This window comes from Athene noctua, chromosome 7 (genome assembly GCF_965140245.1).
Source record: "Athene noctua chromosome 7, bAthNoc1.hap1.1, whole genome shotgun sequence".
Lineage (NCBI taxonomy): Eukaryota > Metazoa > Chordata > Aves > Strigiformes > Strigidae > Athene > Athene noctua.
Genome location: NC_134043.1, coordinates 34,695,059 through 34,709,540, shown reverse-complemented (window position 1 = coordinate 34,709,540; position 14,482 = coordinate 34,695,059). Strand labels below are relative to the sequence as shown.

Sequence of the window (14,482 nt, the reverse complement as noted above, 5' to 3'; positions counted from 1 at the left end):
TACCCAGAAACACAAAGTGTCTTATCTGTAAAAACAGGTTAAGAATACATTCAATTTTTATTTCATTAAAAGTTCTTTCTTACCTTTAATTTTCTAACAGCATCTCTTACAACTTCTGTGCCTTTGGGCTGCTCCACTTCCGTACTGCCAAGAAACTGAGAAGATCGTAATTTGTGAGAAAGAAATTATGCATTGAAAGGCTTAATTAACTCAAGTAATCTTATTTTCCAATTCTTTCTAAATAACATTTGGAAAGACAATTGTTTCAATAGTTGAGAAATAATAAATCTTTATACAGCTAGTTCCAATCAAGAGAATATGAAGAATTAGACTCTAATTAGGCAATTAAAAGAGTTACCAAAAGCAGCTTTTAAAAAACATTTTATTTATCTCAATCTTATAAAACTCTGTAAATTAGAGGTTAAGTACCTTTCTCTACTGGAAAACCGTAATTTCGTTAACATAATCTCTTTTGCAAAATAATGAGATGTAAAAAAGAAAAAATACTGATCTATGATACTTCCCCTGAATCAACATGAGCCAATGGTTTGGATTATGTTACTAAAATCTTTCATAGAGTGATGCAAGATCAGTTAGGAAGGCCTGATTCTGCTGTCAGAGCTGCTTGGTATGGTAATTTCACAGATAGAAAGGAACTAGGCTCCAATTTACATAAAGACAAGGCTCATATTCAAAGAATTTCTACTAGAGATCGCATTGTTACCAAATAAGGTTTTAATGAAAACCAAACATACACCTGTTAATATACAAAGCACAATACTTCAAAGCGAACTTACCATTTCTTTATTTGTACACGGAAATGCCTTTAGATTCTTCTGTAAAGTTTTGCTTACCTTCTACTATACTGTTATGAAAGGTATGAAAATCCTGCCTGAACCACTAATGTGTAACTAATTAATTTCAAATTGCTTGATTTTCACATTGAGGTACAGTTGATTTAAGTCACATCATGTACCTGTATATACCAAAATAATGCTAGCAAGAAAGAACAAACCCTCTTTTTTCTCTGAAGTACACAATTTTCTGTGGAACATGATGCACAGTGGTATGTATAATTTTTAAGTCTTACCAGTTTCAGAAGGACTTAAATTTGCCAAGTCACAGATGCTTTCAACATAATAACTCCAAAGTTTTAAATTTTATTACAACTTTGAAACGTGTAGTCAATGTGCTCAAGCTGTACTCCTGAAAAAAAAACTTTGTAGCTCTACCAATAATTCTCATTAGAAATTTGCTACCCACTCTGAAATATGGTGTGCCTCTTGAATACAACAGCATGTAAATCAAAACACCATATGCATCTGCTCTCAATATTCTCTACTACTACAATTCTCCAGCCAGATTTGGAATAACGAAGCAGAAACCTCTATTATTGATTTGATGTCTTTCATGCAACATCTCCAATGACTTTAAATAGAGGTTGTGTTCTTCCCTGGAAAAGTGACAGTTGCAGAAAATGCATATAGAGAAAGAAGAATGATTCTTGGACATTATGGATACTACATGTGACAGAGACAGAAAGGGAAAGGTGAGTGAATATTTATGAGCAAACGTATAGAGTAAAAAAAAAAAAAAAGGTCACCACAAGCTTAAATGGACAAGGAAGAAAGTAGTAAGCTCAGATGAGAATCAATGAGGAAGGCCGGTAATACCAGATATCTGCACACAAGCATATTTATACACCACACACTTGGCACAACATGAGAGACAGAAGTGTATTTGCTGTAAAGTTTGTGAGCATATTATATACAGTACAGGAATCCTGCATAACCACCGGAAATAACAGCTTCAAGTGTGGACAAGGCTCAATGAACAGAGAACGCAGGTCACTGCTGCCCACGGTGAAGTGGAAGACGGCCGAGCGTACTTCATCATGCTTGTGTAGTTTTGAAAGTGGCAGCTCCAGAGGCATTATCAGTGTACACAGCTTGGGACTTCCCGATACAGATTTAGGGCCAGGCCTTGGGTGAAATTGAGTCAAATACACTTCTAGACGCTTCGGGGCACGCTGCCTCGCTTGCAGCCACTTCTCCAGAAAGGCACAGGGCACTTACTTGCTTACTTCCATCCAAATGACTGAGATTTGAGATAGCAAAAGATATCTCAAAAGCAACAGAGTCATTTCCCCTCCCCTTCCCTCTCAGCTATCTTGCTCTGATTCAGAGTCCAAGAAAGATGAAGCTATCTTCGCTGTTTTCAATAAATCCCAGAAGCAGACCAATCTTTCCATGAACAATAACTTCTATATATACTGTTTTCCCAGAGGCTTGTACCTCATATTAATTCACATTACTTACTGCCTTAGAAAGTGTAAGCACCAAAGTAAGCTTCTGCCACAGCTGGGGAATCTGTTAAATGTCACTGAATTTCTAAGCCCATAGTAATGTTCCCAAAGTCAGAAATTACCATTTCTGATCATGAAGGGGAAGGAGAAGTAAACACCTAAATGGAACAATAAACTGCTGAAAGCACAGGTTTAAATGACTGACAGAACCTGGAGAAACACATACAAATTGGGTTTGCTCAACAAGATACAAAAGAAATAAACAACCAAAACTCCAAGTATATGGAAACATCATAAGTATTATATCAATATTTATGGAACATAACCAACCAGAATTTCACCAGTCATTCACAACATGCTGTCTTCCAGATGAGCATCAGTTTTGACATTAAGCATCACTACTGATATTTATATTGCTCTCAGCAGTTTTGGACTGGATATGGAATTAGAGCTTACGCTTTAAAAACTATTCAGCATAGAAAAATACAATAAAATGCATTTAATCCAGAAATACAAAAAAGATCTGTAGTTTAAGTGTTATTACCCATCAGAGATGATGAGACCGTGCCATGGGTTGCACTGCTTGTATCTGATATATATTTGTTATCTCTGTTAACTGCAGTTCTTTTTTTTTTTTTTTTTTTAATTCAGGTAAATTCAAATTTTAGTTATAACTGCCTACACATTCCATGCCTGACCTTCAAAAACTGTATTTATTTCTGTATTTTTGGTAAGAAAGTGATAAAGAGAAAAGCAGCAATAAAGAGCAAATATTCTGAATATTTGTATGAATTAGACCTATTTTGGGGCAAAATATTAACAGAACTTCAAACCACCACAAGTTATTTTCTAATTATAACAAAAGAGTGACTATGCAATATAGGTTTAATGTATAGTTGACATATTAACTTGAGGCTTTTTTCTGCTTGCTTTTTCATCTGCTCTCTACCTTCTATCTGTGATCTGCCCTGTCATAATATTTTGTTTAATATTAGGTACTAATTACTATGGCATTACTTGTGATTATTAAGCTAAGCAAACATGAATATTTACAAAGTGGAGATTTGGGTGACAAGTTCAATGTGACTAAATCCTATGTGTTTGAATAATCCCTAATATAACGGATGCGCTGCCACCACTGGGATTTTTGAAATAACTAACAACTAATTCACCATCCTCATGAAATGGGGCCATTTCATTATGTTCTTTTTAGCAGATTTTTCTCACCAAATCTCACAGAAACACAAAGAACAAATATTTTGTATCAGGAATTCGGTACAGCTGTGGCATGAATAATATAAATATTCATCGTGGGAGAGTTTCTGCAACAAAAGTTTCAAAGCAAAATTGGTAAATATGAACCTTCCCTTTTCAAGATCAGGCTCTTCAGAAAGCAATACTGACACAATCTAGATGAGAACTCTAAAAGTCAGTGATTGCTTTCATCAGGTTCCCTCCAGCAGCTACGGCCCTTTTGCAGACCCGTCTGATAAGGACCGAGAACATGAAATGTAATTGTTCCTGAGAGTCAAACTAATACAAGTACTTCATTGCAGAAGAGAGAAACAGAAAATAATGCACAGGTTCCCCTTCATATCACTCAGTATTAATTCTATATGCAAAGTAATAAATGCATTACATTAAGTGTTCACTAACATCAAATATATAATACAGATGAAAAATGTTTCCATATGATTGTTACATGTATCTACTGTTTGCAACTAAAGGGTAATTCTTAAAGTTGGTGTACTTTATGCAGAAGCCAGTTCAAACAAAAATTATCAGTAAGTTGAGCATGCCAACTAGACTCATCTTTTTAAATATTTACGCATTGTTAAGTTTAGTGCTAATGAGAAGTTCACCATCATCAAACTGAGTTTCAGTTAGATATTTTAAGAAGTTTGAAGACGATGACATTGAATATTTTGTACAACAAAGAAAGCTAAGGCAATGTTTTTCCCATAGAAATTACGTTTTTCATTGCTGTCTGCCATTCTTCCAAACACATTCCCTACAAAACTGATGAAAGGTTATTTTTCTAATATTAGTTATTCTGACCTCACTTGCAGCTGTCTATAATCAGAAATAACTTTTATAAGGTCAACAGATCTTGTCAGTTAAAACAGTTTAACCGTTCCTTTCAAGTACATTAAGGCTTGTTCTTCCCTCACTGATGTTTGCCATTAGGAAAGTGAGCCGTTGTCCAGCCATATACAAGACAAACACCTCAGATCAAGCTGTTCATAATCTAGTATTAGCAGACAACCAGATGCGCTTGCTCCATGTGCAAAGATCTGCAAGATAGTGCAGCTGCAGAGAATTAACAGACACTGTTTCACCGTATTAGAATCAGCAGTTTTATCACTGACAGCAACTGGGAGAATAATTCGGCCCTGTAACAGCCAGGAGGGCTGTTTTACACGACAAACTAGGAAACAGACCCTTTGTGGGGCGTATCTCTTCCTTCAGAATGTAGCAGAAATGAAAACTGTCCTATGCATTTAACTTGAGCAAGACATGTTTTGGTCCAATTCCACAGTGAAATTATTAAAAATGCTTTATAGTTGTACTTTAGCTAAAGAAGCTATTAAAATAAAAGAGAAGGTAAGTCTCTTATTTTGCTGACTCAATTAAAAGTCAATTCAAACATAGGGCAACTTCAGGACTTGAGAATTCTTTACAGTTCTGACAATCAATTTTGCTGTTATCACATGCTCAATAGCTATCAGTAAGGTCAAGGTGAATTGTTAAAGTTAACAGTTCACTTATTTTCCTTGCCATTAACAAGACACAGTCCAGTAATTCTTCTCCCTGTCAGCTTACATTTTGACCCTCAACATTATATTTTTTTTTTACATGCAAAGTATATCCAGGTGTTTTTCTTCAAAACTTAGGGAGGAAAAAAAAAACCCTATCCATACTTCATAAGAGTTAGTTTTACCAGGGTAAAAAAAATCACTAAATCTAAAACTTGACTAAGAAATGGTTTTAGGTGCACTTTTGAGCATTAATGTAGACTGCCACTCTTCCAGTAGAGAGCAGTGTAGGATATTTTAATAATAAAAACACATCTGTTTTCTTCTGTCATCACATTTCAATCTTCAAAAAACCCCAGTCCACAATGCCACATTTCTTTATTACTCTGAAATCCCTGAACATTGAGAGTTCTCTTTTATTCAGATTTAAATGCAATTATACGAAAAAAGTACTTACCAAACTAATACAATAAAGAAAGAAAAAAAGCAATGCAAAATTACTGGGTACCTGCTGCCAAAATTTGACAAATTAGCTCCTTCTACAGCAGAAGTTGAGGGGATGTGGATTTACTGATGAAAGGAAAACAAATGTATCCACATTCGGGTAACATGAGAATGACAGTATATAAGACAAAACAAGGAGAAAGAAGTGGGACCAGTTTTGAAGCTATACAGAAAGCAGACGAACAAAAGCCTAAGCTGTTAATCGCTTCCTAAGACATGAAAGTGTTTGCTCAGCCTTGCATATTTGAGTCTTCTCTGTCAATTAATCAGAAGTACAATATGGACTATGAAGTACTACACATTTTCCTACTCTGACTTTCCCCACCCTACAGTCCAGTTCCCCACCTATAACAGTTTACTTGGTTCTCTACCAATACGTGTTTTTGGCAGTGTACATAAATGTTTGGATTTTTCCCATTTGGGAAGCACTTCTCTAGTGACACTTAAAAACAACTGCCTCTCCCAGGCATGATTGCTGCTCAAATTAGAGCACGAATCAAACTCACCACATGAGAGCATGAGAGAGAAAAGTGCCACAGACATCAGCACATTCCCTGAATATCCCCTTGTCTGACATGTAATGTTCTGCACAAATGGTGACTCTTCTTCACACAGGCAAAAATTTCTATGCGTTTTTCTGAGGGAGTGTTTGAGTATTGTTTGTAAAAAAGGAAGGAAAGCTTGATTAAAATTACAAATAAAGAAGAGTCTTATAGAAATCTTCTAATGGAAATCAAATATTACCAGGTATTTCATCCATCAGTAGAATTAAACCAAATGAATGTGAGAAAACAGAGGTGAAAATATTTACAGTAATTAAGATATAAATAAAGAAAAAAATATCTGATAAGCTATTGAAGTGTAGGGGGGCAAAGCATTAGAGGAAGAACTGTAAAATAATTAGGTAATGTTTAACAAAAGAATCTTCCAGATGCAGTAATGTAAAAAACATATTGTGAGTAATTTTAAGCAGCCTCTCAACAAGCCACGCTGGTTTAATTTGTACGTTCTTCTGTTCTCTAGAAGTGCAGCAATTAAGGACTCTTCACTATCAAATCTGTAAGCAGTCAGTCTTTAAATCTGGTGCTATGAGTAAATAATGAAGAACACAATTTGATAACTAAAGCTTAACATATATTTGAACAGTCGATAGACACAGAGAGTATAAACATTTCCCTGGAGCAGTACACTTCACCAGACTCGGGATGTGGTTCTTGCCAGCAACCCGAATGTCTGGAAACAGGAATATCTAGAAATATTCTGGTAAAGACGCCTGCAAAACCGAGGACATATGGCAGTCCTAATCGTGTCTGCACCTGTCTTCTAATCCATGTTTATATTTGATGAGAAGAAAAATTATATAGCTGCTCGCTGGGAAGAAACCTGAAGTGTGGCCCAAGTAAGCTGAACGTAGCTTGGTGTAATTTTAAAGGCAAAATAATTAGTATAATTACACAAGGCCATATTCTTCCTCAAGCCCCACTGCATTTTAATCCACAGACAGATGGGAAAAACTAAAGGGCACAAAAAAAAAAAAAAAGAAAAGACAATAAGAATATATATCTATATTAACAGAACCAGTTTGCCTGTAAGCAGAACTTCAGAAGAATTTAGATCACATTTTGTAAATGATCAAAACCGAGACCTTCTCCAGAAAGATCAGTGTGGTCATATGCTAAGGGGCTACCAAGAAGGATATATTTAAAACCAAATCAGATTGCAATACAGCTATCAAAGTGTTCTCTGCATAAAAGCATCTAATCCTAAAGGTAAAATAACGTTAAGAAATACAGCTGGTACCTGACAAGGAAGATAATAGCAGGCTGAAATACAGAAAGCAAGCAGAAAATGTAAAAAGCTTATCTTGTCAAGACTGTCAGTATAGAAAATACCAGTTGTATAAGAAAAAACATTCAGTATTTCTTCATCAATCTACACAGCACTTCAGAAGCACATCTCCAACTGTATCATGCCCTGAAGAACTGTCAGGCTGAATCTAAAGATTATAATGGAGCTGGGGTGGTGGGAGCTGTACACTGTTCTCTCACAGCTGATAAATAAATAAATAAATAAAAATCAGAGATAATATTTGGCATGAAAGAAATAAGGGCAGGGGGAAGATGGTAGTGAGAGCAAATTTATCACTGGAGAAAAAGAATTTCTTATCATAAATTCCCTGGTTGTGACTGGGACACACACATTCTTTTGACAGCAATCTTTCTTCAATTGTGCTGCTGTGGTCATCAGCCTTCACATGCAAGAATCCTGTGCTCAAAGATTGGATAAAATGAAGGAGTAAATTAAAGAATAACACATTTCCAAACTTTACCCTCTGAGTTTCAATTTGCACTTACTCAATGCTTCCAGCTTTGGCTTTTACACAGGGGAACAGATTTAGTTATTTATTAATTTTAATTTTTTTTTTTGCAGAAGCACTTGTAAGCTCCTTTTACTGCAAGAGATGTCTGTGGGTAATCCATAGGCATCTTCAAGTTACTATAGCTCCTCTGCTTCAATACAGAAACTATAAACACAGAGATTCATTTAACATCAAACGATGGCACCAAATTACTATCTTCTCTTTCTCTATTGCCATTCATCAACTCTGCAGAGCCTCCCATATCGTATCATTGCTATTGCCTGGAAGTTTTAGGGTATCTAACAAGAGGTAACTCATTACATGAGCATACTGTTGACTGATGTGATCTAGGCCTGACCACATTCATGGTCTTCCAGAATTGCTTCTGACTTGCCTAGAAGATGACTGAGCCATCCAACTACAGATGCTGAATGACATCCTTGCCAGCTCCTGCAATACTCTATCATTACTCTTATATTAGTTTAGATTTTATTTAGTCTCTGATCTCCAAGAACTACAAACTGGCAACTCTAAATTCAGTGTTGACTCTTAAAATATAATACATGTCTATTTCTGTAAGAGTTAACATTACTGTACCACCATTCAGTGAAGGTGATTATTCAAATCAATTATACTTCTGATAAAGTGGATGCACAGGGAAGGGGGCACCTGTACATTCACAAGAACCATTCTCTGTATCTAGCCAGGGAAAGCAGAACTCATTATCAAACTTGGCACTTCTTTTAGAAAGATATATTCCAAACATGAAGCACCTCTGATACTCATTCACTGAACACATACCATATTGCTTGAATGCCTCAATTCAGAAAATTTGTATTCCTGACTGGATTGTTCCCAGTGAAACAATATTTACTTTACCTTAACTGAGGACAGTCCACCTAAGAATAATTCATATCCACTATTTTAAACATCAACTTTTCAGCTTTAGAAGTGCATAGTAATAGTGGACAGATTTTTCAGCTTTTCAAGTCCATAATTAGAGAGCAGACTTAGTTCTGCACCACAGGAATTGGATTCAACTCAAGCATCACTTCTTTATGGTAATAAAGTCAGACTAAGCCAGCAAATTTACTGAAACACTATTTTTCATCAAGTCCTAGATATTTTCAAATACCTTAATGTAAGAAAGTTGACATCTTCTTTGCTTTTTATTTCATAAACAGATGCCAATACAGTGATTAAATTTATATTAACCATCAGACACAACTTCCAACAGTTCCTATATTGCACTCAAATGTACTGAAGTAGTACAGCTCTACATCTCCAGATCTCCTTTTGCAAAAATGTCAAATGTACTGTCTGAAACGTTAGAACACACACAGACACCACCTTTGCTTTCCTACTTAATCTCTGCAGATACTAGCTAGCAACACTGACAAGTCTAGAGGGAACTTCACCGCACTGCAGTGTGAAAAAATGTCTTCATTGTTACTACTTGTATAAACCCACTAGTCTAGCCAAATTGAGGTTACAGTTCATTTTTTTATGCATTCCCATAAAGCTGAAGGATAGACCCCCTTCTCACCTCCTTCAAAAACCCCCAATCTAGTACAATGCTACAATCAAAGGAACAAGCGAGACCAAGATCCCAAGTGCTTGGATTCTTACAACACCTTTCTTAAGATTTACCACTGTAACACCCTGCATAAGACATACAAACTGTTATCCTAATTTCTGGCTCTGTTCTGTCCTGCTGTATCAACTCACTGGTTTTCGTAACGCCACTGTTCCTTTAACTGTAGCATATACTGGTCTGCTCTGTATTAGCATCCTGCAGACTATCTAGATTTTTTTCACAAAATACAGCAAGTTAAAGCTTGAGCTCTATGTTCTCAAGCCCCATCTGTCCTGCTGACTTTTTTTTTTTCCTGTTGCAAATATTCAGCCTATCGAATAAAACCTCCCCAAGAACAATGAAAACTGAACTGAGATGACAGAAAACCCTTCAGAAGAAACAAGCTATGTTTTCAAGTATTCGACAGAAAAAACAATCTTATTTCATGAAACTGGCAAAAACATTCTGCTTTACCAGTAAGATGAAGCTTTCAAACCTTTGGAGCACTTTGATTAACTCAGAACTTCTTTAATGGAACGGGGCAGATGAATTAGGGGTGCACCTCTCAGCCACATGAGTAGACAGGCCGTGATGTCACTCAGAAAGCGGCTGTTCCTTCAAAGAGATATTTCCCACATGACTTCACTGTTAGGCATGAATCTGAGCACAGCCTTCAGATTCTTTTGTAACAACATGTACAAGAACAGCCACGAGTTTCCATGTGCCATTTCAAGGTGAGATTGTGCAATTCTGAGCATTAAGCTTGCAATAACTTCTTTGGACTGAAGCTGGACACAAAAATCATTAGAGCCTTTGTCTGTTCAATGTAAATAAACTCTGCAAACCGTGGAAGAAATTGTGATGGATTTTTATCTATATAGTATATAAATAAAGACAAATGGAAAAGTATTGAAGCTACTCTTACGTACTGGAAAATATTAACAATGTCTTAAAAAAGCAGAGATACAATTCCACAAACACTTTCAATTTTGTGAACAGAGTTTATTTTGCTGTAAACTAATTTCTACCTCCTTTGTCCTTGACTAACATGATAATGCTGAACTTGTATCACACTCTCTTGCCATGGCAACATGCAATGACATTATAAACACAGAAACAGGAATTCCCTGTGGGACAAAAAACAGAAGTCACAGTTAGGAACAAAATTCTCATTCAGACGCAAATAGCCTTAGTAATAGGAACAACTAACTATTGTCCATTACTCTCAGTTTATTAAAGCTCTTTGCCAGTTTAATGTGAAATATGAAATTGCCTATTTTAAGGACAGTGCCTCTCTTCTGAATCGGGATTTTTAATACTGTGAGTCTTACTGCACCATAGATTAGAATAAATGACTCCTGTTTCAATTCTTGATTCATAGAAACACTCCTCTGTCGAACAGAGGACAAGCAGTGCACCAGAAAATAGTTACTGTGGAGAAAGAATCATGAATGTCTGGAGCTAGTGCTTTAGCTTTAGTAGCCCGGAAATTTAATATCGCTTTTGCTAATTTTTTCATGCAACATGAATTTTGAACGTAATCTGAACATTTTCTTTTGAACTATCACTACCACATAACAACATCTGCTTTTTAAATTCCAGTATTGTAACTATTTTAGTGTATATCAAAGAATTTATACGTACATTCTGTGGGGGAGATAATAAACACCACAATATATGTACTGAGATGTATTAACAGACAGGAACATGAAGTGTGAACTACCTTTGCTGATTTTTTTTGGTTTGTTTTTTGTTTCCTAAATGGTAGAGTTCCTATACTGAGAACCACTACATTTGTAAAAAAAGAATGAACCTAATATTTTCTTAGTGAAACAACTTCAGTGGGAAAATATGCTCAGTCAGTATGTAAAGTGTAATCTGTAACCACATTGGTAAACTACAAGAATGTACTAAAATAAATGCCATATTCACATAAATTAATAGCAGTATTGTGATATAAGTGGCCAAGAAAACATCTGTTTTCTAAACTAGAAATGTCATTTTTTCCTTTGCTCCTAAAAACTATTTCCTAAAGTCCATCCACCACTGTTGTTGATTTTACACAAATTACACCCGTAGACATCATTCTGAGCTACTGTATCCACAGAATACCCTCTGAAATTTTCAGAGAATATTTGACTGGGGTAGCCAAGTGAAAATCAGATTAACTGTTTCTCTGTGGAAGTTAAAGAGAGCGCAGACCCATGTTTCTCTCAAAAAAACACAGGGGACAAAGCAGAGTAGTAACTGTGACCCCAAAACTGCACCATGTTTGAAGTTTTGTGAAAATATCTTTAAATAAAGTGGGTATCTTGAGGGAAAGGACGGAGGACAGGGAAACAAGCATTTGTTCTGGATGCTTTGAGTATTTGAACTGAAAAGGGCTAACAGCAATAAAGAAAGCACACCTAGGAGGCAAACTGAAAGAGTGAATGAAGAGAGGCTGGAGTGTACTGGAACATATGGAAGCTTAAGACTAAATGGGTGGCACAAACACAGAAATTAGATAACATTTTCATTTACTACAGGTTCATGAACACAGTACAAGATAACTTGTTAAAGAATCTTCAGGAGTGACATTTAAGATTTTTATGGAATAACATAAAAATATTGAAAAATCATTTGAAGACTGGGAACATACCCTTAACATACCTCTGCCTCATGATCTGTCAATGTCCTGCATGCACAGAAGTCAAAACCTACTCTGAATCCCTCTTCTCCTATTCCATCACAGATCCCAGAAGCAAGTACTGCAGAGGCAATGAACCTTAACAAGAAAAGCACTTCCTACCTTGGTTTAGCTGTACTGGATCTTTCACTTTTCCTACATGCAACAACTGGAAGTGTCTTCTCTGTGATGATTATTGTTTTATGAACTTGTTTACATTCTCTCTTGTTAATCTGTTTTTTAGAAGAAACTGCCTTTTCTTCATATAATCTCACATGAACGACAGTTATAAAACATATGTGATGACCATAATTCAACACTTGGCCTTCAGACACTTCAAGAATATCACAGTAACAGAGCTTTTCCAAAAGTTAGCTAGGATGAGAGTCATTTGTTTTAAAATAATATTTGGAACAGAAAGAACTGCCTCTTTAAGCTACCATTCTGTAGATATTTAAAACAAATTTGCAGAGCGCTACCTAAACACAGGAAATATTTTTCCCTCTAAACAATACAAATCAGGTAACTGGATGTTTTATTAGATTATTTTAGCAAACTGCAAAAATGTTTAATAGAGACTACTTCAACCTGAGAACATCAGATATGAAAGTAAACAACTATTATTGTGACTTTCAGATCTATCAGTACATCTCACATGAACTTAATTATAAAGTAATTTATAAATTATTTTACAATGGCAATTTATCCAACACTAACACTGGCTGTCATTTCATAAAAAATACTATGTTTTTCAATTAAAAACCTATTATTTTGGTGCTAAAGCAGAAAAAATAATCTAGTCTAGATCATTATAGTGATACTCGCATGATTAGGTGAAAATAAAATAAGAAAACAGTGTATTTTAAAATCCTTCATATAGGAATTTAGAGTCTTCTCTAAATAACAACATAATCCTTTTTACTAAGAGAGCAGGTATTGAGAACACATTTAGTCTTGAGCTCTAGGTACTGAAGTAGAACTCAAAATCTGGAATCTGATTTGAGAAAAGATATTTGGTGCAGATTTATGGGAAACTTCCAGTATTACCTCAGTTCCATATCTTTAAACTGAGGATAACAATTCACCCAGTTCTTGTGTGCATTACCATTCAATTATTCCAGCTGAGAAGAAAGCTCATGAGAGTTAAGTCCAACATCTTCTGTTAATTACTTATTCTAATCTTTATCTATGACTATTTGCATCTGGATAGCACCTAGAACCTCTGTCTCATTCTAGAGGCTGCATAAACATTGAAAAGATAGTCCTTAGCTTCAAAGAATTTATGATCTAATGAATTGTGATAAATTACACAAACCTCTTGGAAACGCACAGCATAATTTCAGTTAGTACCTCTGAGTGTTACTGATAAAAATCAATATAAAATATTGAACCCCATTCTGCCTTGTAAACAACATTCTAACAGCAAAATCTAATACAAGTAAAAAGCTACAACTAGTTCACAATGAACAGAGTGCTCTCTGATTTTGAAAACAAAACACACATGAAGAGAACCAACTTTCCCCACCTCTGTCTTTTCTGGTTACCCAAAGGCTAGAGGGGGAAGATGATCCCCCTTAATTATTAAAAATTAATTAATTTTAAGACATCATTAAAATGAGTAAGGAGGATTCACTTGACCACTTGTACCACAGCAAGACAGTTTTTAAGAAAAAAAAAACCAAAAAACCAAAACTCAAACCCAAAACAGGTACCTAGTTTTAAAGCTTTTTCAATTGATTTGAACATTAAGTATGCATCTGCAATTTTGGTGAACGCTTTTTCATTTTGAGAGTAGATTGGCTTTGAAGAATTGCAGTTCCTTGAAGCCTCATAAACTGCAAGTTGGGATACGGCTTCTAAATTCTGATTTAGGAAGACCTACACATTCCTGACTTCAATGGATTTTCAGCAATAATTCTATATTCTTGAGTCGACAAGAATTCCCTCCCATCTAATCTTACAGAATGCTCTAATTGATGTGATTTGCTTAGTTACTTATCTCTGTCTCCCTAGTATCTCCCATTTCAGAAGCACATAAGTGAATTGACTATATTTGGTTCCCCTTAAGGACTCAGAATGAAGAAAATACTACTTATACAAAAGTATACAGCAGGAAAAAAGAATTGAAGTTTAAAAGAGTGTAACCCATGACACTCTCCCTTTTAGTGGCCAATAGCAATTTCTAGTGAAAATGCAAAACATTTTAACAAAGCTTTATAATTTCATGCTAATATTTTTCCTTTGCTACATCCCAAACCAGAAATGATTAGTTCCTCTAGTAAGTTACACCTAAAATTCTTGGGTTCAAAGTTCA

At 35.4% G+C, this 14,482-nt stretch overlaps 1 protein-coding gene across 5 annotated transcripts in view; it reads right to left on the bottom strand.

Annotated features, from left to right (window-relative positions):
* The window catches only part of GULP1 (GULP PTB domain containing engulfment adaptor 1), a 164,969-nt gene that overhangs the window by 45,423 nt on the left and 105,064 nt on the right, over positions 1-14,482 (bottom strand). For all 5 annotated transcript variants that reach the window (XM_074910737.1, XM_074910734.1, XM_074910735.1 and 2 more), the window contains one exon: positions 84-155. In XM_074910737.1, coding sequence (XP_074766838.1) covers positions 84-155 — 72 coding nt within the window. The remainder of the gene's footprint in view (positions 1-83; positions 156-14,482) is intronic.